Here is a 27,869-nt window from a genome sequence, read left to right as displayed (position 1 = left end):
ATACAAATAATATTATATGTACACTATTATATATTGTACACTCTGTGTGAGTTCTGAGAGAGAGGTCCCCTTCAAGATGAAGTTTTGGGCTCGATTCTCAAAGATGCTTCATAGAGGCTCTCCTCATCCAACGCTCTGCTGCTGTCCAACAAGTACTTCACAACCTACAGCAGAAATGAACACAGACAAAGATGTTAGTTTAAGATTTCTGTCTCTTTCAGATTCAACCTTTACAAGAAACATGGAATCACAACTGGCACCTGAAAGTAGACACCATTACCAGGCCGTTTAAAGTGATTCAGATAGCGATAGAATACTTCATTAGATACCAATCATTTCAATGGAAGTATTCCATTATCCAAAGTTGTTTAAGAAAAGATATACTTTATGTAAATCGATCCACTGGACTTGTAGAAAGTTCCTTGAAGATGTTTCACCTCTCACCCAAGAGGCCTTTCCAGACTCTACTGTTGTATAGAAGAAGCTGAGTTTGATTTGGTGGGAGAGGCGTTCTATATACTGGTTATGGTCACTGGCAAGAACAAGGGGGGATTGCATGCATCCCTAAATGTAATGTATCTTTAGCATGCTGCCTGAGACGCATCTCTACACCCTGTTAGCACAAGCCTGCTCGCACACGCAGACACGGGGAGAACACACAAACTCTGCACAGAAAAGACTCAAACCCGAACAGCGTCTGCGCTAACCACTGACACTGTGCTGCCCGCAATTATCGATTGAAACTGAATAAATAACAGCCTCTTGGAACCAATTGTGTTCATTAGTTGAGGACTACCTGCATATACAATATCAGTTCAAGTAATGCCAATCATGTAATCAAAGTCTACTACTTGTAATATACACAAATCAGTATAGGAAAATAATAACCAACCTTTGGTTGATAATCGATCTTGTAAGCTGTTTGCTGAAATTGCCGTATCTCACGGATAATGTGTGAAATCTGAAGACAGAAAACGTTCATCAGTACAGGTGAAACATTTCTGCTTCTTCTTCTTTTCAGATTGCCGCCAAAAAGTGACAAATTACATTCAAACTACCAACAATACAGAATGCATGTTTTGTTGTTAGCATGCTGGTGTTCCTCACCATTCTCATCTTGGAGAAGTTGACCAGGTTGTCCTCGGTGTAGTTGGGCGTCCCCTCCTCAATGAAGGCCAAGTCCGTCAGATACATTCCCAGATAGGGAACACATGGAGGGTCACAACTGAGGACAGAAGGAATGGACCACAATGAAATGCTGGCATAGTTCAAACACAGAAACAAAAGATTCTGCACTTCCAGTTAAGCACAGGGAGGTGAAGATTTGGAAACCCACTTCTTCAGAGCTTCTCTCAGGTTTTTGAATCGTCCCTCTGATGACACCAGCTTCTGCAGCTTGTCAATCACTGTCTTTGTCTGGAAGATTGATAAAATTCAAACCGTTACCACCAACGGTTAAAAATTTACAGTATTAGGAATTTTTTGTTTGCTGAAATTTTAAAAACTGAGGAATAGTATTAAGTATCATCATCGTAATCAGCCTCTTTAAGAGCATGTTGTCTTCATTTAGTTTTACAAGGTTACATTTTTGACAGGTTTCACAAAAACTATCACTAGAAGAAAAAAAATTAAACACTAGTTCACTTTCATACCTGTAGAATAAGTATGAAACCAAATCCACGAGGCAACTGGCTTATTTTCACTTTCAACGGAAACAGAATAATATATATTCCTAAAAGCACTTCTGATGCTTACTAATACTTTTTTAAACAAGGTGTACATCATTTGCTTAATTTGTGCATCACAGTGTAAAATGAGAGGTTTTAAGGGGAGTTGTTTGCTGGCACAATGCCGTTTCTGGTAGCAGTGGTTTCCTGGAGGATCTGATGGCTACTCACAGTGATAACTAGTCACATGGAAGTCACCGGATCCAGAGAGTCGTACTTATAGTTATGTTCCACAAAGTATTTTTACTGATATAACAGACAAATATATTCTCCAAAAATGAAAACTACTTTTTGGTGACATTAAAGTGCTGGGCCATTGGAAATCTAGAGATTTCTTCAAAGCTAAGTTATAACCTGGCAATCCTCCACCCCTGAAAAATATTGATTGACTTCACTGCTGGATGAAAATAACAGAAGCAACCAAAACCTGCTTGGAGACTTTGAGCCAAGTCTTCTTGAGACGGAAAATAGAGCTGCGGTTGAGAGAGGACGTGATCTCCAGCATGGCGTTGTAGTTGTGGAGGCAGCGGCAGATGTCAGCCACAGCCACCCATTTCTCAATCACCCCCACCCGCATGTAGACGTCGTCCCAGTGTAGAATCTCTGTGGCAATCCTGTTGCTGATCTGATGAAAAAGGAGAATAGTCATAAACACTGAATATTCATCCATCCATCTGTCCATCTGTTTGTCTATCTACCTACACACAGATCCTGTTACATACGTCATTGAAATGCTTGGTTGTTTTCATTATGTAGGGCGTTCTTTCATTCTTGTCGTTCTTCATCCAGCCCTGACCAAAGAACTCTCTGCAGAAAGAAAATAGGTTTTCAAACAGTCAACAATTGCACTGACTTACGGAGACCGTATTTGCAGGAGTCACACATGGATGTGTACTTACTCATAGGGGATGACTTTGAAGACGAGGTGGTCCAGCAGTGTGAGCTGCTCGGCTATCTCCAGGGCTGAATGGTTCTCAAATGGCTCAGTCTTGCAGTCCTCCATGGCCTAAAAGACCGTCACAAGCACCACAGAGTGAGAAACATTTTAGGAAGTAATGCACAAGTCAATTCAACAGCACACAGTAATTTTAAGAAAGTAACAGGCTTTTATAGTAGAAAAGGTTTTTATAGTCTTTCTCTTACCATCTGTGTGATTTCTTCCAGGGTGACCTGGTTGTCTCCAGGGTCCTCCTGAGTGAGAGTTCTACATGCATGAAATGAAAAGTCAGTTATTTGACAGCTTTGTCCACAATTGCTGTGACCTGAACAGACATACAGTACATGGATTTCACACATCTCGAAATGACTAATCTGCCCCAGAAAACTGGGTGTTCTTTCCTTGTCTTGTTCCGTTTGGATTATGGTCTCCTCAGGCTGAAATTGCTTTGCAGCAACGCTGCATGCTAACCGGTTGTTAAGATCACACTCCATCTTTTCCAGAGGAAAGAAAGCAACCCAAATATTTTCAGCAAGCACTGCTCTCAATGACTTAAACCACAGCCTGAGTTTGAGTCACTCAATTTTTCTAGTTTTTTTTTTTTCAATATGACTGAAAATACTCATTGTTTTTCTACAGTGTTTTGTCAATCAGTTGTGTTATGTTATATGACTCTGAAAGTGATCAAAGCAATAATAGTAGAAAAGCAACCTGATGATGTTGGCAGCTGCCTTCCTTTCCTGTGTCAGGAGCTCTGGGTCATGCATCACCTCCTCCAGGAACCCAATTACTCGCATCTTCAGTTCTGTGTTCAGCTCAAAGTCCTGTGGAATGACAGCAGAGGAATTAGAGAGTGTTGTTCAGCTTGTGTAAAGGCACAAAAGATGGGAAGACAAAAACAGCAGAGGAAGAGGGGAAGTGCACCTGCGAGTGTTTGGAGACCCAGTGGCGCAGCACATTCAGGACTCTGTTTGTGGCAGCTCTTCTGATCACAAACTCTTTGTCCCCATTCCTCTGGTCTGTAGGAAAACCTGGAACCAGATTTAAAAAGACCACAGTCAAAAAGAGATTTCAGTACGAAACACTCCAGATCTACACATTCATCACTTAAACCTTTGCTATTTAGTGTAGCTTTCCATCTAAAACATTTAAATAATTGTGTTTGTTAAACGTTCATTGCTGGTTAAGCACCACCTTAAACACAATAATATTTGTATTGATTTTTTTATAAGTAGTGCTGACAGGCTGCCTAAAACGTACATGGACATAAGAAATTATCACAACAAAGTTTGAGGCAAAAGTATTGGAAATTCTACCCCTTAGTGTGACTGACCTGTACTGGCGAGCGACATGCGCCGGTACTTCTCCTTGGTTGGAGTGCCTTCATTGGCACCAGCGGTGGCGATGGCAAATGCTGAGGCAGCAGAAAGGGCGCTGCGATTATTGTCCAGCTCCCGGCAGGATGACACTACCATTCCATTGTTGAAAGAAAACAGGGAAAAATCTGCTGGGAGGGAAAAGAATAATTTAAAGATTAAAACCCTTTGTGACTACTTAAATGTTTAAAGCACTGAAATGAGAATGGTTCATATTTTCTGACATAATATTAACAACCCTTTAGTTTTTGACCCTTTTAGAGGATTAGGCACAAAGGAAACCAACCGCGGTGCATTGGTTGAGTGACTAAAAGTGATTAGATTTCTTTTTGTGAATTGCTTCAGATAGACTGTACACTATGTGTATAACCAGACAAACTTGTTGGCCATTGAAGGGCAGCAGAGAGCTGAAACAGACCTAGAAGTGTGTCCAGCTGCTCACACGGTGACGGTGTACACTCCATTGGGTCTGCCTCCCTCCCTCTCCCTTCCTCCCTACCTTCCTGTGTTAAGCCGGGGGCGGTATAGAAGAACATGCACATCGTTGCTAAGGTACAAGGTTTCCTTCCACCTACTCACACAAGGCACTGGCTTCCCTTGTATCCAGCACCGTGGGAAGACAACACACTGGGGATGAGTTGTGCCTGACTACCTACGGATGCTCCCTCTCTGTGCCGTATGGGGAGGGCCAGGAGGCTGTGGGTGGTTTTTATCAGGACCTTATTTGGCTATAGCTATGCTTGCAATTTAAAAAAAAAAAAAAAAGTTTGCTATTCAGTTAACTGTAGCAGAGTTTACTGAGTTCTATGAATTATTCTTCTCATCCCAACATCAGGCAACTTCAAAATACAAAATCTGATGCTGCTGGGTGATTAAAAAAAAACCCAAAAGACATACTTGATATGATTTATGCCCAATTCAATGTGTAAAGATAAATGTGATGAACATAATATAACAAAAATTTGACCATTTGTGAAATATACAGTACTTACTCATGTTGTTCTTTTTCTGTTGATATAAAAATGACATCAATACCACTCAAACCCGTAGTGAGCAGCCAGTTACCCTAGCTTAGTACAAAAAATGGAAAACGTGGGCAGTAGCCGACATGAGTCTGCCCAAAAATATAACAAAATCTGCCAACTGGCCCCCCCTTGGGTTATGAGCGGGATCTCATCTTTACTGTGCACATTACCTTTCTAGAGACTGGTGTTATCACAACCTCTCACAGAGAACAAACATCAAGAACCACATAGTCCAGTGCATAACACCCATTAGACCACGTCTCCTTCAGCTGCTTTGTTTGCACAGATCACACAAATGAGATCTTACTGTTAGTATTTGTGTTTGTAAGCTGATTACATGTGGACAGATATGAGATAGTAGCTTCTTTTTCAAAACTTTTCTGGCATAACAGTGGCATCATTCTTCTCTAACTCTCTGCAATGATCTTATGATCTTTTGCAATTAATTTCATTTTTATATAGTGAGATGATGATGCAGTCTTCTGGCAAATATTGTTTGTGAGTGTCATTACAGTCTAAATGACTGTATTTTTCTTTGTGACGATTACTTGATGATTACTTGATGCTCTTGGCAATGTATTTACTGTATTTTTTAACCGCTGGGTTGGGCTTTGAAAGGATATCATCAGACGTTCTGACATCACAATTTCTACACAATGATGGAGAGGTAAAGTCATGCTGTACCAGAATTTTTTGACTTGATGCTCTTGGGTGTCGATGGTGACTTGGGGGGAGACATTTCTGCTTCTGTTTCATCACTTTGACTTGGGTCCTCATCACATTCCTCTCTGACCGACAGATCTGAGCAGAAAAACAATGTTTCACAAATGTAAAGAGGAATCAGTGGGAGAAGACAGACAGATATATAGTTGTCAGTAGCTGGTAAAGAAATCAAAAGCTCTAAATACGCTCATCAAGTCTGGAAGAAGTCTGCATGAAGAAGCATGTTTTGTTACCATTTCATTTGTAATGTGTACTCTCTAATGGAACACAAACTTGTTCCCTTTAGACTTCTCATATGAAAGTTACAGATCAATACCATTGTACAAACATTTTAAGTGCTGTAACACTATCATAGTACAAACTAACCTCATAAAAAAATACAAAAAAAATTCTGACCTTGTTTATTTGGGACAGATTCCTCCACTTTGCCCTCAGCTTTGGTCTCGCCATCATCAGAAAGTTTGATGGCCATGTTGCTGGACACGTAGAGTTTATTGATGTCCAGGGTGGTTTTACTGAAGGGTGACATAGTGGAGTGCATGCTTGCATAGCCATTGGGTGAACAGCTGAGTGCCGCCAGGTCGAGGGCTTTGCCCCCCGTGATGATGGGAATGTTGAGCGAAAGTTTTCGTCGACGATTGGGTGAGGATGATTTGGAGATAGAGAGGGGAGGTGGCGAGGAGAATTTACGGCTGGCACGTGGCGATGTGGGAGGTTCACCATATAGGAGTTTGTTGCTTTGACTGCTAGCAAAGAAAAGCTCCAACGAACTACCATAAAGAAGAGAAAAAAGATGAATGAGTTAGACAAGAAGAGGTATTACGGCAAAAATCTGTCACCACCAACTAACAATTCTTTTTTGTTTTTGGGTTAATTACTCCAAGCAACCTGAATAGGAGAGAATGTAAACTGGAGAACTGGTGATAATAGGGGTGCACGCCGCTCTTAGAGTCTGTATACAGAGGCAGAGAGGGAACACATTAACCACAGGGCTCTTCAGGAGCTCCTGCCTCTTTTATTTAAGCTACATTGTTTAAGACAGCATCCTCCTTGCACTGAGAGCCACCCCCTCTGAAGGCCTATAAATAGTATGTCAAGTGACAGTGTGGGAGGCACGGGTGCTGCCAACAGCAACCAGCCCAGGGGAGGCCCACAGAGACACGGGAAGAGACAAACGGAGAGAGAAAGGGGAGACGGGTTGAGACGAAGAGGGAGAGAGAGAAAGAGAGAGAGAGAACATCGGTTAAAAAAAAAAAAAGCAGGGGCAAAATCACTGAGACTGAGAAGGAGGGGGCACAAGACGAACAACATAGTGGATATGGATTCCACCACAGTGAAGGCTGTTATGTTGAGAGTGGGCGAATGGGAAGCCTCCATCCCTGTGTGATGTTAGCTGTAGCCATGTTGTGTCTCCTTACCTAAATTTGAAAAACAGTAGAAGAAAAACGATGTGAAGTCAAAAGTTGGGAGGAGGGGGGGGGGACTCAAAAAAGAATGAAAAAGCAAATCTAAATGGAAAGAGCACAGCAAAGACAAGACACAAGTAAAGTGGGATTAAAGGAAGGCAGGAGGTGGTGACTAAGCTGAAAGAAAGACAGGAGTAAGGCCAAATAAAAGAGGTAAGAAGAGGAGAAGAAGAAGAAGAAGATTTTTTTGATTTTGATTTTTGCAAAAACACTTTAATCACATTCAAACATTTTACAATTTTACGTAGAAGAAGAAGATTCTTTTTTTTTTTGCAAAAACACTTTAATCAGAAGAAGAAGAGAGCACAATCTGGGTGCAAAACACAGCCATCAATATTTAATACTGTAGAGTTGCTGCAGATTATGGGAGAAAGGGGGAGAGAGGGAGGGAGAGAAAATGCGATGAGAGAGGGGGAGTGAGGGAGGGAAAAGAGAAGAGAGGGAGAGGGTGGGGTCCTGCAGCAGAGTGAAGGGTTTCCATGGTGACGGCGCAGTGGAGACAGGAATGGTCAGAATTGTGAAAAGAAAAATAAAAGTGAGAGAATGTAAAAGGGTGAAGAGAGGAATGACAAAGTGGAGGTGGGGATCGGGGGTGGGGTGTGGGGGGGTCAGGACTCAATTAACTGGTGGTGGTTAGACAAAGGGAGAGTGGACGAATTGGTACGATCTGTCTGCTGATGCTCTCTCCTCACCTGGACAGGCTACGATGTCAGAACGGGCTGCTTACAGGAAGTCCATGTTAGACAAAGACAAATTTAAACACTGGGGGAGTCCCTCCTTTTCACTGCACCATTACTGATGCTGCATCCCCAGGAAAAAAAATGCGAAAATGTCAAACTTTCTTCCTTTTACAGAGTCGGCAAACCGTAGGGTCAGAGAGAGCTTCTGGGATGAAACTAGTGTAACAAAAAACTCAAGTTGTGCTGTTTAAAGGCATCGATTTTAACTCTCCAGTGACTCGATCACTTTGCAGACACTACTGGGACATGCACCCACCCATTTCACTGACAGCATATCAGAATTTAGTGGGTTGAGGAAGAGCAGCCGTTATGAAGCATTGATGAAGGGGTGCAAATAACAGGCTGCACACATGACACTTGTGTGCTTGGTCTCAGCCAGGTAACCTACTTCTTACACTTTAACCTGCTGCTCAGACTAATGCCATGAGTAGCTTAGAATCAGATTATGAACGATGGCGAAAGGTCAGTTATCGCCAGAAGTCTCAAAAAAAAACAACTATAGGTTGTTCTATTGCTCCAAGAACTTTGTGACCTGTAGAGTAAAACTATTTTGGCCTTGACTGAGGTCATCAAATCAACCAGGAATAACGTTTTTAGGATTATCGGCGTGGAATCAAAACAATGATGCATGAAATATGAAGTGAAGACATTAAAATGTATCGCAGTCTAACAGATGATCAAAGAAATGAATGTCTGCACACGAGAATGCAGAACGCAGAGCAAGACATGAAGGGTAGAGTTGGCATTTTAAAACAGTTTTAACGTGATTAATTCAGACATTTTCACACCAGTGAGTTCATAAAATCCCTGATTTAACCTCCTGGAATCAAATCTCTCTGGGGATCTCTCACCGTGCAGGGATGGCACTGATGGGCTTCTTGTAGATGGTGATGAGCTTGTCCAGCACTACATCAGCACTGGTGAAGACACGGTAGGAGTGGAGGAAAGTGTTCAGGAAGTCAATGGAGAGGAAGCGCAGGTCGGTCAGCCTCTCCAACAAGCGCTCCACGCTGGCGTAACGGATCTGCAGCACCTTGCAGGAGTTCATCATTTTGCTGAAGCGAATGTCAACATCATCGCAGTACAAGCTGGTGTCTGACCTGTGTTAGAAGTTATGTGACGTTAGGAATGTAAGTCACAGGGATTTACTTCCTGGTATTTATGCAGCACGCTTCTGGTCATGTGTGTGTCAGTGGGGAGAGCATTAACATTGTTGTGGGTATGTTGGTTTCCCACTACAAACAAATCTGAAGAGTTATAGAAAAGACCCCAATATAACTTTTTGAGCAAATAATAATTTGAATAGTTGACACCAGTCTTCTTTTTGTGTACATGATGTACATGTGTGGGGGTCTGACTCACTTTATCATCTGTGGAACACTGACTTTACTGTTCTCCTCAAAGGCATTCATCATCAGACCATTGCATCGGATGTTGTCAATGCACTGTAAAACAAGAACACAAAGGTTAAGAGTCAAAATCTATTTCGTCGTGACGTTTGTAATTTCTATGTCTTCACCCACTGGCCTACAGTAAATCCACATTAACACAGAGTGTAGTTGTTGCTCTTCCAGTTGTCACCTGTCATCAGGTGAGGTGGAGTCTTGACAGGGTCCACGGTAAAAGGAGAGGAGAATAGTAACATGTCCTTTTCGATAGTGGCAAAATCCCAAAAGCAGTCATTGAACTCACCAGCGAGGGACACGATGTCGGCCGTATAATACTTTGTTTGCACAGCCGCATCACCAGCCATGACATCCGAGCTGGGAAACATGTGGTGCAGGGTTCTGTTTGTGACTGGTGTCTCTGGAAAAGTTGCAGCTTCACGCCAAAAACCTTGATGTGTGAAACTAGTTAACTCACTCCTCATCCTTTCATTGAAGGCTGACATTCAGCGCATTCAGACATTTTGTTAGGTCAACCAAAAAAGCCAAGTCTATCCATCAGTTGTCCCTTTTCAGCAAAAAACTGTCCAATTTCTCCTACAAAAGAAATAAAATCACTGCAGTGTGGTTCTCCTGCTGAGCCACCTCACATTTTTGAGATAAATTACATCTCCATATCCAGCATGCATTTGAGTTGCTTCAATTTTTCATCGCAGTTGCTCGCAGACAGTTTGTCATCTGTATTAACATGTACAAGTATGAGCACTATTACAATAAACGAAGAAAAAACAGTTATTTTAGCTTTCAGTGGAAAAATATTGTAATTTCCACCTTCCCTGGAAGTGGTGGCCTTCATAGTCAAATTTGCTTTTTCTACTTTTTGTAGCCATGACAACTGAAGGGTCACAGGAAAATCCATTCGGACGGTTAAGCGTTGGCTGTGAACACCTGAAGAGCTCTCTGGAGTTTTGACCCCTCTGATGAAAGAGTCCACAGAATCACACACATGGGCTGTGATTGGTCCATCAGTCAGTCTTCTTCTTCTTTGAGAGTTTATGGCAGTTGACAGACATCTTTTACACGACGATGCCTCTATGAGTCGAGAAAAGGAACTGCATGCTCAATTTGTGGGCCGTATGGTGGGCCATAACAAAAACATTTGGACTAAAGAAGCAGGTCATATAAAATCCAACCTTGGGCCATGATTGGTCTGTGGCTCAGACTTTGGATTTTTGATTTCTATAGTGGTTGCTGCAATTTCCTGTGTCAAATCATACCTGACTAATGTCACTTGTCCAGGCAGATTTCTCCTGTCGGGATGAAGCCACTAGGATGACGGTGTATGCCTGGCTGTCTTTGGGCTCCACCATCACTTTAAAGTCCAGGTGCTCTGTGTCCTGTCCACTGCGCTCCCCTTTAGCTGAAAGGTAAAAATTCAATGACTTTCACATTAATCTGAAATAAAATATATTAAGGGGTAAAAATGAGAAAAGGACCAACAACTGTGACTTCTTTGGTGTCATCTGATGGTAATGAATAAGGAAATAATATCTTTGTTGTAGTTGTATGTTTATTATACTGACTTATTCTAACCGCTCACTTTTTGCAACTCCCATCACGACTGTTACTAAGGGAGCGAAGGAGAAAAGGTAGAAGTAATGCATGTGAAGGTCAGCAGGGATAACAATAACGAAGTGCAGATTAGCAGATATTGATTAATATACATAAATACACACACACATAAAATCTAAACCTTAAAACAATTGAGTTAATTTACAACAACATAATCAGATATCCTGTAACTTACACTCATCATCCGTTCCCTCCGGCTCCTCCATCAGTGTGCAGTCTATGAGAGAGACCACTCCGTTCTGTGGCAGGGTGAAAGGTCACATAGAGCTGGTCACCAGCTGATCAACAGTGCATGGTTCTATATCTTTTACATTATCTATCTTTATAAAATTTTAAATCATGATCAGAACAATGTAGGATCAAATTTCTGCTAAACACATCACATAGTCCACATCTTACAGGTATGATCAAAACATTTTCATGAGGCAGGAGTGTCACTAAATCACCAGGATTATCAGCATCTTTGGAGATCAATAAACATAATTTTAGTTGTAGTTGCATTACTAATAAATTATTAGAGTGCATTGAAATTATTTGAATTTTTGAATAAACACAACTGACCAACAAATACATTTGTTAGGGTTTAATTTAACAGCTGGGTCAAATGTAATGTTTTTTCAAGCTTTTGATTTTCAATATCTCCCCCCACCTTTACAGGAATTTCAACCGCCAACCCCCAAACTGTCTGTTATGTGAGAGTTGATTTGTTTAACATAATAATTTCTACTGTACCTTGGTGATGTGAAGTTTTCCCCCTGAGCCGCGGGTACAGATGATGAGGTGTTTGGAGAAGAGGAAGCACTGCCGCTCGCCTTCTTTCTTCAGAGACAGAGAGCCGAGTCGGCCTCGCGTGATCTTCCCTTTCTCACTCATCGGCACCTGGATCAGAGAACCTGTGGAGCATCAGCATTACACACATGCAAAAACACACACACACACACACACAACATAACTCAGTTATTTTGCTCTCAACTTCTCACAATGACAATCTGTATCTAGACTTTGAGAGCCTTTCCATGGGAATAACAAAACGGATTCACTCGGGGACATGATTTTGAATTATCACCCATAAGCAGTTAAGGGAAACGGTAAAAATGGTTGCTAAATGTTTCAATTGTTTTGTCAAATCTGTCCAACCCCTGCTTACTTGTCATTTGTACTTAAAGTAAAATATAGAACAACCATGTGTCAGCTTTCACTCTTAATGAATTATTTTGTTCACATGTCTGCGTAGATGGGGGAAGGTGTTGAACATCTGGGAGACAGTACATGTGGTACATCACAACACAAAAGGCTGGAGCACAAATGTGTGAGGAGGGTGTTCTATGCATAATGGAGAATAACTAACTTCCCTGATTTTAATTTTAATTCTGAGAATATGACAACTAAGAATACTATTTTTGCATATTGATGACTATGAGATCAAATCTATCATGTTCATGATTTTCAGTTTTATATTTGAGACTCAAGCCTTGAGTTTTGCCTGTTTTAAGTCATTCTACATGCTCTGTCGTGTCATTGTTTCCTCAAGGACATTGTCAAATGACTTCAAATGTTTAATGATCTATTTTACATTACTTAGTATTTCTGTAACTTGGTATGTCCCACTGAGTTAAAGGGTCTGTCTTAAAATTGTATCAAATATTTTTGGTCAAATATCAATGCTGCTTTGTAATTTAATAGATTTATTTACTAGATTATTTTGGATCCAGTGTTGAGTTCATATTTGATTCATCTGCTGCCACTCCACATATTAGACATAGATCATTTATCAGTTTCTTTAAGCTGACTATATCATGACTCATTATTGTCACTGACTAAATTAGCTTTGATCTGCTAAACTGTGTTTCACAGTTTTTCTCTTTAAAAGCATATAAAAAGCTTCAGAAATCAATATACAGTAATGTGTAACATTTTAATCTATTAAGGAAACGTCTTGTCTTCAAGAAAATGGATGGATGGATGATGCTGCAGAACAGTATTGACTATAAGGTCCCATGCTTCATAATGAAGTAAAATATTGTTCCAACATAGATTAACCTTACAAGGTGTTTTGATCAAAATCCAAACTTTAATTCTAATCCTGGCAGCAGAAGTTTCATTTGAGGTTGTTTAAAAGTCATTTTGAAAAAACTGAGCTGAGAAACAAAAGTATGAGTCTGCTCCCATGAGTCACGAGTGATTGGAAAGAGTGGTGTATTACGGTTTTCAAATAAATTGGTGACTTATTGTTGGTGCAGATGTAGAGTTTTGAATGCATTAATGAGTTATCAGAGTGAGGCATTCATGTCCTTCAATGCTTACCCTTAATTGTCATGACTTCAAAAACACAAAGTTTTTGTGCTTTCAGGGTTTTCCTGTAATCTGAATGCAAAATGTATTTACCTTGCCTAACAAACGTCTGACTGGTGTCCAGCAGCACTTCACAACCCTCAACAATCATACGCTCGATGGCAAGGTTCTTCCTAATGTTCTCCGTCTCGCTGACCTCATCGTGCATGATCCTGAAAGGAAAGATTTTCATAAATACAGACACAATGCTGACACAAATTATTTCTACAAACTTGTAGATCCTATATGGTTTGAGTTTTACAAGATCACCCTTTTCATTTGGTTCATAGACTGACTGGCTTACCTAGAAAGTTCCTCCAGTTTTGACTTGGCATAGTCTAAACTGTTTCTCTCCACATGCTCATGGGGGGTGTGAGCCAGCAACTCATGCAACGTCAAGATATAACGGGGAATCTGAGGGTGAACCAGAAAGCAAGTCTTGACAAAAAGTTGTAGCATTAACCATTGAGTCTGCTACCCATACTTCTGAAAAAGCAGCAGAAGATGAAAAAACTAGGATTATTTCATCTTCGTGAAGATTAACTAATTAATAGGAACTGAGTGTAAAACATATTTATGTACCAGAAACTTGAAACAGTCCGTTTAAGGAACTGTTATTTAATCCAATCCATAATTTTTCATTTTTAAAAACCCATATGTGGTCTTGTATTCCTACTTTGACACAGGAATCCTGCATTGATTGCTTAGGAAAGGATTTTTTCCCCTTAAAATTAATGTGTCCATTGATCACTGCATACATTCACTAGTTCAAATGTCCAACTGTGATGTCTGTTGAGATAGCACTACTTCCCTACAACAGTTTTCTACTGTTTTTATTTCAAAAGGCACACAGCTTTTATCAGTCAAATCCTGATTTAGCATGATGACTTTTGTTACAGCCATTCGTTCAAACAGTGGAATTTAAAATTATATTTAAGGAAACATGAACTTGCTTGACGAACTGGATGCATTAGTGTTAAAGTTGGTTTCTGAGGGAGAAGAAGAAGTTTGACTGCTGGGTGACGTTTTTATAGAAGAACTAGTCAAATGATTTCAAGCTATAAGGACAACTAAGTCAAACAGCTCCACCTCTGGTCTTGCCTGCATCGTCTTCCACATATCGGTCCAACCGCTCGACCGATGATGCCATCTCCACTGCCCTACACTCAACCCTCACCCACCTGGAGACCAAAGACTCGTACGCCAGATTGCTGTTCATTGACTTCAGCTCAGCATTCAACACAATCGTCCCCCAGCAGCTCATCCACAAACTGGACCAGCTCGGACTCAACACCTCCATACGCACTGGCTGCTGGACTTCCTGACAGGGAGACCATGGGCAGTTCGAGTCAGCATCAACACCTCCAGTACCATCACGCTGAACATGGGAGCCCCCCAAGGATGTGTTCTGAGCCCCTTCCTCTTCACTCTGCTGACCCATGACTGCACACCGACTTCCAGCTCCAACCTCTTCATCAAGTTTGCAGACGACACGACTGTGGTGGGTCTCATGAACAACAACGATGAGACAGCCTACAGGAATGAGGTGGGCCTCCTGGCTATGTGGTGCAAGGACAACAATCTCCATCTGAATGTGGAGAAGACGAAGGAGATTGCTGTGGACTTCAGGAGAACACGCACCCAGCATGCTCCACTAACCATCGACGGTGCTGCAGTGGAAAGGGTCAGCAGCACCAAGTTCCTGGGTGTGCACATCTCCAAGGACCTGTCCTGGGACTGCAACACCACATTACTGGCCAAAAAAGCCCTACTTCCTCCGCAAACTGAGGAGAGCAAGAGTGCCACCCCCCATCATGCTCACCTTCTAAAGAAGCACCATCTAGAGCATCTTAACCAGCTACATCACAGGGTGGTACGGCGCCTGCACCGTTTCCTGCCGCAAGACCCTGCAGCGCATCGTGAGAGCAGCTGAAAAGATCACTGGTGTCTCTCTCCCTTCCCTCACAGCCATTTACAACACCTGCCTCACCCGCAAAGCCATCAGCATTGCAGGTGATCCCACCCCCCCCCTCTCACAGCCTTTTCAGCCTGCTGCCATCAGGTAGGAGACTACAGAGTCTGGGGCCAGAACCAGCAGGGCTCAAGGACAGTTTCTTTCACCAGGCGGTCAGGGGGCTCAACTCCCTCCCTGCTCTGCCCCCTGCCACAGCCCTGAACTCTACCCTCACTCTGCCCTGCCCTCCCCCCAGAACCTGACTACCTAACTCTCTCTCCCCCCATCAACTCAGGGACTATGCACACGTCACTTCCCCCCTACGGGATTAAAGAGTGCATAGTGATGTTTACCATCCCTTGTGTTTCGTCCAGTACTTCGTGCTGTACTGTCTGCTGTACTACCTGTGCTGTCCTGCCTGTTGTACCGTCTGTGTTGTACTGCCTGTTGTACTGCCTGTTTACCGTGGGTCAGAGAGGACTGCAATTTCATCTGTGCTGTATGTCGTGTATATATGGCACACTTGACAATAAGGTCGACTTTGACTTTGAAAGGTAGCTGAAATGAGACAATAACTTCATCTTCATTAAAATAAACCTACGATACATAACAAACTACGCAGCAGGGTGTTCGATAGTACTCTGTAAGGTTTCAGGCGGACCTTTTCACAATGACGTCTGGACCACCATAAATGGGCTGTTGTGATTGGTCCAGAATTCATACAGAATCATTGTCTCATCAATGCATCTTTAGAAAAGGCAACATATGTTTTAGTCACTATTGCATATTTTAAAGTCAACTGTATCCACCACATGCCTTACAAGCTTGAGGAATGGCAAAGAATACTTGACGATAGTTTAGGGTATATGGATCGTGAAATAATACTTCATCCACACTTGAACCCAGGAATCTTACCTGAAACATGGGGTAAGTAAGAAAGGTCTCAAGTGTCCTCTCCTCACAGTCAGGCTTGGCCTCGTACTGCTTCAGCAGCTTGTCGAAGTCCCGATTCTGTTTGCAGTGGGCCAGGATCTGCAGGCTGTACTGGTGGTTCCTCACAAACTCCTGGTAGATGTTCAACATGGGCAGCAAAATGTCAAATAGGTCAGCTGTGAATAGAAAGACACATGCTGGTGAGTACCTACCTGGTTTTCCTTCATTCTTTCATATACATTTCATTTACATTCATCAGAAAATATTTCCTGTGACTGAAAAACAAAGACAATAACAAATATTATAAGATTGAGCAAAAAATATAGTTGAAAATGTTTTTTATAGGTATTTTTGAACTGACAAACACCTCAGTTCAAAAATAAAGGTGTTTTTATCGACCTGACTTTAACCAGATCTGTGCAGTGGTTAAAGGTCTGATATTATACGCTTTCTAATTCATTTCACATAGCTGCCAGATGTCCTACTACGCTGTATTTGAAATGCATTGCCCCAAACTGATCCATGGTCTTTAATATCTTCTATTGGAATTGATAAAATGAGCTTCCTGTAGCTTCCTGTACCCGTACCGGGTACTCGTTTCAGACGAGTATCCAGGATGGGCAAAGCATTTTTGACCAGTACAAGCAGGACACGAGTAAAACTCATCAATACTCCTGCTCGTGCTGAAGGAAAATCCTCCTAACTGACTGTCTTCACGCTCTGTGATTGGCCAGTCACACACAGCACCCGCCCCTCCCTACAGAGACACTACAGGGACACTATGCCCCATCCTCACACACACACACACACACACACACACACACACAGACATTGACTGATCTCTCTGTGCTTGGCTTCACTGTAGCTCATGTTGCTTTCCTTAGATTTTTTTCAGCTTGCCTCTATATCGGTCTATTTAAGGTTACTTGGTGAACTTGTTTCTTGTTTTGTTTTATTGTGCGGACGCGGTGCATTTGACCAGACAGAGCTGAAAACTGCTCGTGTCGCATCAGTCACCGCCTCCACTCCAGTCGTTTTTGTTTTTTTACCTGGTTGCTCTTAGTTTGACACTTTTTCACTTCAGTTCAAATAAATGTATGTACTGTATAGATATTTTAACTGTTACATAGCGCTCACACACACACATATACACACACGCATGCTCTCTCTCTCTTTCTCTCACTCTAAACTTTTTTAAAAAATCAAAAGGAAAAAGAACAAAAAAATTAGAAAGTTATGTTGAGTATGACCATTCTTGTTCATGCATACTTTGTAGTTCATATTTTCCTATTGCATGCGTTGTATTCATTAATGCACTTCATGTGCTGAGTTTATAAAAACTTTTTCTTTAAAAAGTTCCTTTACTATTGTGATCAAAAGCATTGAATCTAAATTCTGAGGCAGTTCTGTAAATATTCCTTCATAGACTTAAGAATATTTATGTTCTGAGTTCATAAAAAACTTGTTCCGTAAATAGTTCTTTTACTTTTGTGATCAAAAACATTGATTTGAATCCAAATTTTGAGGCTATTCTGTAAATAGTTCTAAAATAAACAAATATAGCAACTTCTGATCAATCCATATCAATTTCAGACTTAAAGTAACGTACAGATTTAAGCCCCACCCATTTCCATTTAAACCACACGCACTTCCGGGTTAAATCCCACCCATTCCGAGGACAGACACGGAGGCAGTTAATTTAGATGGTTGAACAGATACAGATACATCCCTAATCTCTATACTTATGTACAATCTTCTATGGTTCACTAAATGCATGTAAAGAAATCAGCAGATACAAGTCTGTAGAACTGTCTGGATGAGTGAGGGGTTCGTCCCCATCTCTTACCCAGAACCAGCGTTGGCCAGCTGGCTATCCTCGCCTTCAGTCCCTGATAGAAGATCTGATGGAGGAACATGATGGTCTCACTGATGAAACAAATAAGCAAAACGGTGGTCAGGAGATATCGTTTTTCACTCTGTGTGAGTCACACCTTTATCACAACCCATTCTCACAACCTGTTGAGGAAGATGCTGCTGACATCATCATGCGTGATGGGCGGCTTCTTAGAGCTGGCAGCCATGCGAAGCGGCCGCAGGAAGTTGTTGACCAAGATATGGAGCTGCTGGACGTATTCGGCCTCTGCTTCCAACATGCTGAACACTACCTGGTTCCTCTTCCTCATGCTTTCTGCGTGGGGTGAGCGGATGTAGTCCTGGATGATGGTTTTCCACTTCCTGCGGCATATCCATCCTCGTAGGAAACTCTGTACCTATTATGACAAAGGTTAGAACACCATCTATGTTTTAACACCACAACATTTCAGACCTCTCTGGTGTTTTGTAATTGTGCATTGTTTGTTATAGTTTTGTAGGACGTTTGCTTGTTTGTTTTTAGTTCCTTGCAAAGTGCTTCTGCTCCACTAGGGCAAAGAAGTTACCAGCACAACTTCCACTATGTTGGTTGAACAATCTAGAATTGAGTTGAAGCTGAAACCTCAGACTTTAGGAGCAGGGATCATCGATTGGTCACCTTCAGGACTGATCATGACCAATGTTAAATTTGATCACAATCACATGCGCAAGAATCACTCGAGCAAGTTCACGCCTTTATTTTGCTTGGAGTTCAACTTTGCTGAGACTTCATGATTCAATTACAGTGGAGAGCTCCTCATCCACTACAATCTGTCCTGATCTCTTTGAAGCAGCTGTCTCCTCCACAAAGCTGGAGAGTTAAGACATTTTTATTCCAAAATAAATTAAAGTTAAAAATAAAAACCTTCGTGTGCCCACAGAAGATGCAGTACTTTAAAACCTTTTTTTGAGAAACCGTATGTTCACCTGCTGGAAAAGATCCCTCTCCTTCCTCTGAACATCATTTTGTCTTTTAAATAACAGAACAGCAGTGAGTTCCTGTAAAACATGTACTGCACCGGATCACTCACTTTTTTGATCTTCTTGATCTCTGTGTCATCTTCACTGGGTGGAACCTCTGGGTTGGCTTGGATTTTCTCATTGTCCTTGAGCAGTCCAGCAATCTGATATTCAATACAAGTCAACATTAGAATGGCCAAATGTACTCATACTGTATGCAGCTAAAATGCTCTTCCACTTTTCATGTGCTTTTATTACGTTTAAGGTTCATTTCTGTCTTTTTTGTTCATTTTTTTGTTGTTGTTCTTCTTGGACAAAATATCCCAAATCCATTACTACAACACACTGTAGCCATGAAAACTGAGACAGGGTGATTATCATTTTCTGGTACAGACTGCCGTTTCATGTACAATAGGAGCTGATTCATGCATATTGAAAACATTCAACTGAATGTAGCTATTCATTAGCACATTAAAGAGAGGTGCATTTGATCTACTTCACACTGAATAATTAGTATACAAAACACTCAACGCTATTATAGAGGGTCTAACACGGACAACCCTGTGTTCCTGCAAGTTATGATGCTCCCTACAAATCCTCAACCTTGTAGTTTGTAATTTCTGTGATAACTGGCATCCTATGCCCCCTTTGTTGTCTTTATAATTTACATTCACTTCCAAAATATCTGTCTGTCTGTGCAGTAAAACAAAACACACACACACCTGTGTCATTAGCATAAAATTACAAGGCAAGTTACCTCTGATTTTAGCCGCTCGATCTCGATTTCCCCATCCTCTATCTGTTGTCGAAGTTGCTTAGCAACCGTTTTCTCTGTCTCAACTATTTGGAGAAGATGGAGATACTTCTGCATGAGGGTCTCATGCTCTGTAGCCAGGTTTCTGTAACTAGACATACACACAGACATTGAAGAGACCTCATTAATGCGCATTTCACAGATTCAACAAAATAAAAGCTGATGTCTGTTCAGCATGTGATTGAATCACAGACCGTATGTTTTCACAGAACACAGACACTCACACAACCAGAGCTAATAACACCTGTGGGCCAGGAAACTAGATGTAAACGCTGCTTTATGCCCATTTGAGTTGTTGCTGTTGTTGTTATCAGAAAACCAAATATGATCAATATGATAAAACTAGGTGACCAATAGGATCATATGTTAATATAAAATTTTATTGCTCTGCTCTGTATTACATATTTACAGGCCAAATTACTCATTTGGTAAGTGCCACTGCCTTGACTGGGCACTAATCAATATAATCCTCAATGAGTTCAATCAATTAACCTTTCACCATACGAATGCAAGCTGCTGACATTTAGCATAATTGTATTGCTCAACTTTCATGACCCTCTTTTGTCTCAGAGTCTTAAAGGTGCATTTCACTCACTATACATCTCAGGACGTCAGAGGGCAAATCTTTTCTTTTTTTAATTTATTTTAAATTTCTTGAAACGGTATATTAAACTATAATAATGATAGGAATCCCCAGGTTCGACACTTAAAGGAGTACATAATACAATTATTTCCAATGCAGAGGGCAGATGCACAAGATGTAATGTTTACTCTACATTATTTTCCAGCAGGTTCTGGGAAAAAAGTTCATTTAAATTCAGTCTTGACCCCAAACACAATGACCTCTACATCATGTACCCAGTGTGATTGTGGCGCTGACAAGAAGTGGATGTGATAATGGTAGAGTAAAAAAGAATGGTGAAAAAACTCCTTGTCTGCATCCTGATTTCACACACTTCTCCAACACCATCATTTGATTAGGAAATGCATGAAAACTTTTGTAATAGAGCTGGAGTAACACTAGAATATCTGATTCACACAGTGATTCTGTTTGGGGTGTTAGCATCCCCTCTCAGTTCATTTCTGCTGCTCTTCATTCTGTGCATTTTCTCAGATAAAATATTTCTTCCAACTAGTTTGGTTTGACACTGCAACGGCTTTCCCCTACCGCTTTGTTGCATTTCATAGATTAAAGTTGAAATTTTCCCAATTGCTGATTAAACCCGACTCACTGTCTAGTAACTTATAGCTATCATAAAGGTAATATATCATTCTTTTCAACAAACTTAATATTTCTGCACATCTGTGCAAATGATTTGATGAGTGTTTCCAACATCAATTAAATTAAGTTGATCAAAATGTGTTTGCAGGTGCTCTTGACTCTAGCTAATTGTTCATTTTAGCACTCAAAACCATGGAGGCAGCTGTCATAGTCAAGAATTTAAATGGTAATATTTTTATCAGCTTTTTATTTGCTAAATAGCAGCATATTAACATTGTGCCTCAACTGATGTGAGATCACAAGGTATATACACACACACACACGAACAAACATACATACGCAGAATATTATTGTCATTACAATCTTCCTCCTCAGAACATCTTGGGCTTCTGTGAACGAGGAGGTTAAAGGTCATGTGTGAACGGTACCTGGCCTGTGTGATGGCAGCCACCCACTCATCACAGTCCTTGACGTCCTCTGTGCGCAATTCCAAAGCTTTCTGGTTGTCATGATTGAACGTGACAGTGAAGTAATACTGGAAACAACATCACAGAACAAGTTACTATGTAATATAGAAATTATATATTATTTCAGTATGTAATGAGACAACAAGTATATTATATATATATATATATATATATATATATATATATATATATATATATATATATATATATATATATATATATATATTATACACACACACACACACACACACACACATATATATATATATATATATATATATATATATATATATATATAATATAGTACATTTTTATACATGCATACAAGAATGTTTGCTTAATGAACAGCCGACAAAGTGATCAAAGGGAGACTCTTAGAATTTCTGCCTTCTTTTCAACCGATATTTACTGAAGGAACATGTATATATATGCATTAAAGCATGCTGATGTTTGTTAATGAGTGGAAGAGAGAGATCCTGGGGGAAAGGTCTCAGGGAATTCATTATAAAGCCTCTGTGCATTTAGTTAGTAACCTGGCAACTCACCTTTTAATCGGTGGAAGCCGCTTGACTGACACCACGTTTGGTTTAGTTTTGTTTTGCTTGATTTGGCTGCATATTTGTGACACAAACACCTCCTTTTAACTCCCTCACCAATTATCTCCCACCTACATCTCCCACCTACTCTCATCTCCTCATCCAAAAGTCCTCAAGGTTTGGTAATAATAATTGTGGCAAGTGCATGTAGAATTGTTTTGTAATAGGCTTATTAGATAAAAATCCTCAAGTCAACAAAGCGGTGGTCATTGCAATAATGAGTAAGATACCCTGTTTGTGGTAGAATGCATCAAATTATATAACTGTGATGCATTGTAAATAAACCCCCTCAAATCCAATATATTGGATTTTTTTATCCCTTCAAAATGCCAAGAGCAAATCATTTGTGAAGGGGAGTAATGTTCCATATTTCCTGATGAGCAGCAGAATGGGCTTTTGTCAATAATGTGCCTCCCATCTCTCGCTTCCTGTGAGCTAGTGTGTCAAGCCTTTTAGGGTGCTAAATTTAGCTCCACGTCACAACAATTTTTTTTTTTTTTTGCACACAGAGACATTACATATTGGTAAGCGAGACAACGTATTAAATCCTTGTTTAAGGACTATTTACAACAACCCTGTAATTTCATTCAACACAGAGAAAAAAAAGAGCAGATCAAACATATTTACTTCTGAATTAACAGGTGATAAAAATATCTTCAAATGACCCAGGTTCTAAGCAGTTCCAAAAAACCTGTTCGGGAGTCACTCCACAGTCTTATTTATATACATATATAATAAAAGATTTTTTAAACTCTATGTGTGACTAGTTCTGACTTATTTTACAGTATTGCTCTTAAAATAGAAAAAGACAAACAAAAGTAAAATACTGTTAAAATAACACATATTGTTTGATGTGGGTCTGGGGGACCCCCTATAGCATACACATGGTTATTTTTGTTTCGCATAAATGTACCAGATGAAGCAAACAGACTAAAAACAAAAAGTATTCCCACTTCTCCCCCCACCTCCACCAGCTTCATCTAAAGCAGCCCACCTCACATCTCTCATGCCCATTTTTGCTGTACTTGCTAAGAGAGGCACAATGCCGAGGCACGTTGTTGCACATTTCATTGGTCCCCTCAAATGCACCTTTTCAGATGCAAATAGGGGTTGCCACAGTAACTGTGGGCTTTAACGTATCTTGCTTTCTAAATGGGAAATGAGAACACTTACAAAAAGTAGAAAACGCAAAAGAAACAAATACAATGAAAACGGAGAGACAGACAGAGAGGGAGGGAGACAAAGATCCTTTGGCTTTCTGAGGACTAAGGGCTATAAAAAGCGCTGTTGCCTGCAAGGTGGCAGTTGGCTTGGCATCTATTCACTGCATTGTCCCTGTCCCTGTCACACACAGATAAGATGCACCACTTGCACTGGCCAGTTCTCTGACACAAATACACACAGACATACAGTCCATGTATGAACTACCATTAACAAGCTCAACAAAAGCTGGAATCTGTTGCGATCTGGATGTATAACAGACATAATGTCAGAAATATACTGTACAGTATCATCACCTCAGATGACCTCTGGACTCCCCTCACTGTCTTGCGTGTCATTCTTCATTTATCCAGAGCAGGGAAAGGGAAAAGGAAATCTGTATGCCTATAGACACCTGGAGCATTGATTACTCTTTCCGTCCTCATTTCACCCCCCTATAGATCGACATCAGTACATATCAGAGGACACAGCGCAACGGATGAGACATAAGGCCCACAAGATGCACAAAGGTAAACACAAACTGCAAACGACCACGCTGACACGATCGCCAGCACTTCTTCTTCTTCTTCTCCTTTCGGCTTTTCCCTTCAGGGTTCGCCACAGCAAATCAGTGTCCCCCATCTAACCCTGTCTTCTGCATCCTCTTCTCTCCTTCTGCATCCTTCATGTCCTCTTTCACTACATTCCTAAACCTCCTCTTTGGTCTTCCTCTAAACTTCCTGCCTGGCAGGAGGTTTAGAGGAAGACCAATATATCTACCAATATATCTACCAATATATCTACCAATATATCTACCAATATATCTACCAATATATTCACTATCTCTCCTCTGGACATGTCCAAACCATCTCAGTCTGGCCTCTCTGACTTTATCTCCAGAACCTCTAACATGTGCTGTCCCTCTGATGTACTCATTCCTGATCCTATCCATCCTGGTCACTCCCAGAGAGAACCTCAGCATCTTCATCTCTGCTACCTCCAGCTCTGTCTCCTGTCTTTTCCTCAGTGACACTGTCTCACGATGTGTGCGTAATAAAATTCAAATTCAAACAATACAAATACGTATATTATTTTATATATACTGTATATTCAAACAGTTGTTACACCAAAATTCCACATATACAATACAAAAAAACCAAAGGGACTCACACACTCCGTGACGCTCCGTCTAGACTGCGTTCTGATAACTGAAGGCTTTCTAATCATTTTATTCACAGTTAAAATAACTAGAACAGCCTGCATGAACAGCTGTCTTTGGAGATGACATTCGGTACATACAGTATTTCATCCCCAGAACAGAGCACACCTTTTGCCTCCATGTCTTTTGAAGGAAGGCAACATATAGTGAGCAAGGTTGGGAAATATAGGCAATGAAAAGCAATAAATGGCTTTTCATTGCCCAAGAGCAACCAGACCTTAACTAAAGCTCCTAAATATGTCCATAAGTTCTCCACTCTGTACAGAGTAGTCATGAGTTCAGGTCCACATGAAAGCACTCGTGGGGAAATGATTTCACTCTCCACTGCTAAATACATTCATAATAATCCTTTGAAACTGGCCTTAACTTGTTTCTCCACAAATCCATGGCAAAACATTGAATTTATCAAAAACTACAGTAGAGCACAGAGGTCTTCTAATGATAATGATCCCGACAGCTTTCACAGGAAGGATGGTGATCGCTCTGATGATGTCAGCCACAGTACAATAAAACCCCGTCACTATGCTTACAGCATCCTTTTCATTATCCTTCAACTGTTTCCTTTAATTCAATCAAGCCTCTAAAAATTAAATTCATAGTCCATAAAAATTTAAATATGATGGCTCTGGATTTTTATTTGGATCCACGCCACTCCTAGATCCTGATCCCCTTAATGTGATTGATTTTTCCCCCATCAATACCCATGCATTATTGCATGAGAATATAAAGAAAATGTTGACAACCGTGACCTCTCACAACATTAAACAAAACCAAAAAATTTCAACACGGACAAATGTGACCTGAGACCAGGATTCATGGAAATTCTTTCAGTAAATTTAACCTCATCACGCTAACATGAGTGAAAACATAATCTCTGTGGATTATCACCTGGATGCACATCATATCACTGTAGTGTAAATTACAATATGCCCATGTGCAGTCGTCACTCTGCAGGACATACTGTCAAGGACAGGAAATCAGCTCCTACACATCATGTTACAACTTTTTACTGCTTGATATAAAAGAAAAATCTCATAAGGCTGCGAAGTTAATCCAGTAAAATATACATATCATGATATGACTGTAGTGTTGGGGCCTCAGTTCAATTCAGTTCACTGTGATAAAATAAAAAGATCAATATTTCAATTCCTAGGCCTGGTTTCTTTATGTTACTGATAGTTAACTTATCTCTGTCACCACTGGCTCTTGATGCATTGACATGGAAGAGGCAAGACAATAATAATATTGTAATACTCAAGTATGTTCTTATATTCTCGTGTACCTCCTATGAAAGATTCTTTTCTCTGACTAATTCAAAATGAATCCATTTAACGTTGAAACTTGTTTGCCTTCTACCACATGAACTCAGTGTATGTTTATTACACATGCGTGTTTTGGAGTTCATTAAGGTGGGTTTGATTTGTTAGAAGAGGAGAGACTTTTAAGGATAGTCATTTAAATCAAATACAACTTAATATATACTCAGACATTTCCTGTATTATTTCTTTTTGTACCACACTTCACAAAAACGATACTGAACCGCCATCTCTTTCTCACATTATTCCTCCTCAATCAATCATAAGGACTTAACAGATTTTCACAAGGGACGGGTGATCTTAAATTTGTGCAAACTTTCTTTGCTGAGAATGCACGCTTAAACTGTTTTCTCTTCAACAAACATGACGACCGCAGTTCTCCCAACAATGTGTTGGACATGTTTGTCAAATCTCAGATCGGAAAACCAGCCTGAGGGGTGATCTAGTGATCCTCACAAAATGATGAAGAAGAAGCAACTGCCAAATTTTCTCATGAGTGGTACAAATGTGGCCTATTCACGTCATATGCAGAGATTATGATGACAGAACAGATTAAATTAGCAGTCACTGGGACTTCTGACTGTTTCTGTGCCGGGCTGCAGAGGCAGCAGAAGGTGACTGCAGTCATAGCTCACAGCGGCTGGACCACTCTCTCTGGTCAGGCTCTAGGCTGGCTGTTGAATGCTTTTATGGCATAAGGTTGATTTCTTGCAGCAGCCACCCTAAAATCCTCCAAAACTGTCTCTTTGGAGATTATTTCAGCCTGTGTCACAGTGGAGGAAAAAAAAAATAAAAAAAAATCACTGGTAAATGCATGTTTAATCCATGGCACTGAATTGCAGGGGGGAATTAAAACCAATGGGGGATGTACTGAGGAACAAAAGCATGCATTGGGAATGTTTGCTTTTCATTCACCACCGCTGTTAACAACCCAATGAAAACCAGAGCTGTCAAATGAAACAAGCCGCGACCAACCGAGAGACGCAGTTGCCAAGGTAGGATGCTATTAATATCAAGACAAGGAATCAAATCAATACGCCAAAACGACAGGGAAGGGGGGGGTGGGGGGTGGGAGAGAAATCTCCTTCTCCAAAATGGCAACCTGCAAAGTTTGAACGCTGTTTTTAAGTTTCCCCTCTCCATTTGATCCACGTCTGCAGCTTTTGAGATGTGTGTGGTTATTATAGGAACATGGATGTGGAGGATGTGGCGCGGGAAAGGGAGAAGGGAGAGGTAAAGTAGTTCCCGCGTTTCTGAAGTTTGCGCAGACCCCCCCCCCCCAAAAAAAACCCAAAAAACCAAAAAAAACTGCATTCCATCCTGCATTTGATGAAGTTACATTGGAGCTGAATGGAGACGATCGATCAGTGACAATGACGCCATTGCGTAGCAGCAAACGTCAGGTGTGAACTCCGGAGATCGACTGGTCTTACCTGCTTCTCCAAGCATTCCTTCGCTGACAGAGAGGGTTTCGGTGACGGCGCCCTGTCACAAACGCATCCCTCCAACAAGTACAGTCCGGAGGGTCGTGAGCTGGAGTCGTTTTCGAAATAAAACAGCATGTTCTGCAACAAAGCAAACCACTTTGAATGCCATTTTGTGTTGTCTGAGCTTTTCTTACTCAGGCAACCCCGTCTCGTCCCGTCCTTCTTCGCCAGAAGAGCCAGATAGGTGATGTGGCCATCATTGAGTCTCATCCCTTTCTGCATTTTTTTTTTTTTTATCCGTCAGTCCGAGCGGAAAGCTGCGGGATTCTTACATGATCTCCTCCTGAGCACAGCCAGACCTGGTGGGCAGCAGCAGGAAGAGGAAGTTGTGACCAGTTCAGCTGTTGGAGCCGCGAGCTGAGGTCAGACCACAGCGGCTAACCCCGACGCTGTGCGTTCCTCACGAGCCCGACCCGCTCGTGAGGAGCGCTGAGGTGTCCCCGCGTGC

At 41.0% G+C, this 27,869-nt stretch overlaps 1 protein-coding gene across 1 annotated transcript; it reads right to left on the bottom strand.

The window, feature by feature from the left end:
- Positions 1 to 41: 41 nt before the first annotated feature.
- LOC137596539 (ras-specific guanine nucleotide-releasing factor 1-like) lies at positions 42 to 27,643 on the bottom strand. Its single transcript, XM_068317181.1, has 27 exons — positions 27,368 to 27,643; positions 21,565 to 21,671; positions 19,858 to 20,005; positions 19,172 to 19,264; positions 18,246 to 18,499; positions 18,076 to 18,155; positions 16,212 to 16,405; positions 13,647 to 13,756; positions 13,397 to 13,515; positions 11,744 to 11,904; positions 11,187 to 11,250; positions 10,657 to 10,799; positions 9,357 to 9,439; positions 8,846 to 9,094; positions 6,185 to 6,558; positions 5,750 to 5,866; positions 3,998 to 4,171; positions 3,589 to 3,695; positions 3,376 to 3,488; positions 2,871 to 2,931; positions 2,627 to 2,733; positions 2,450 to 2,534; positions 2,155 to 2,352; positions 1,337 to 1,416; positions 1,108 to 1,225; positions 893 to 961; positions 42 to 164 (listed from the first exon to the last, which is right to left on the bottom strand). The coding sequence occupies exons 1-27, from the start codon at positions 27,641 to 27,643 to the stop codon at positions 72 to 74; spliced, it is 3,777 nt and encodes a 1,258-aa protein (XP_068173282.1). The 3' UTR covers positions 42 to 71.
- Between the last annotated feature and the right edge of the window lie 226 nt (positions 27,644 to 27,869).

Source organism: Antennarius striatus, chromosome 1, assembly GCF_040054535.1.
Source record: "Antennarius striatus isolate MH-2024 chromosome 1, ASM4005453v1, whole genome shotgun sequence".
Taxonomy (NCBI): Eukaryota; Metazoa; Chordata; class Actinopteri; order Lophiiformes; family Antennariidae; genus Antennarius; species Antennarius striatus.
Note: the sequence above shows the minus strand (reverse complement) of the source record. Positions and strands in the feature narration are given on the sequence as shown.

What these genes read in the sequence shown, in the direction of transcription:
- LOC137596539 (XM_068317181.1), bottom strand. Translation starts at nt 27,643, where the DNA reads ATGCAGAAAGGGATGAGACTCAATGATGGCCACATCACCTATCTGGCT. An exon ending in AGATCAAGAAGATCAAAAAA is followed by an intron (nt 18,500 to 19,171) that starts GTGAGTGATCCG and finishes TTGTCATAATAG; the next exon opens with GTACAGAGTTTCCTACGAGG. An exon ending in AGCAGCATCTTCCTCAACAG is followed by an intron (nt 18,156 to 18,245) that starts GTTGTGAGAATG and finishes TTGTTTCATCAG; the next exon opens with TGAGACCATCATGTTCCTCC.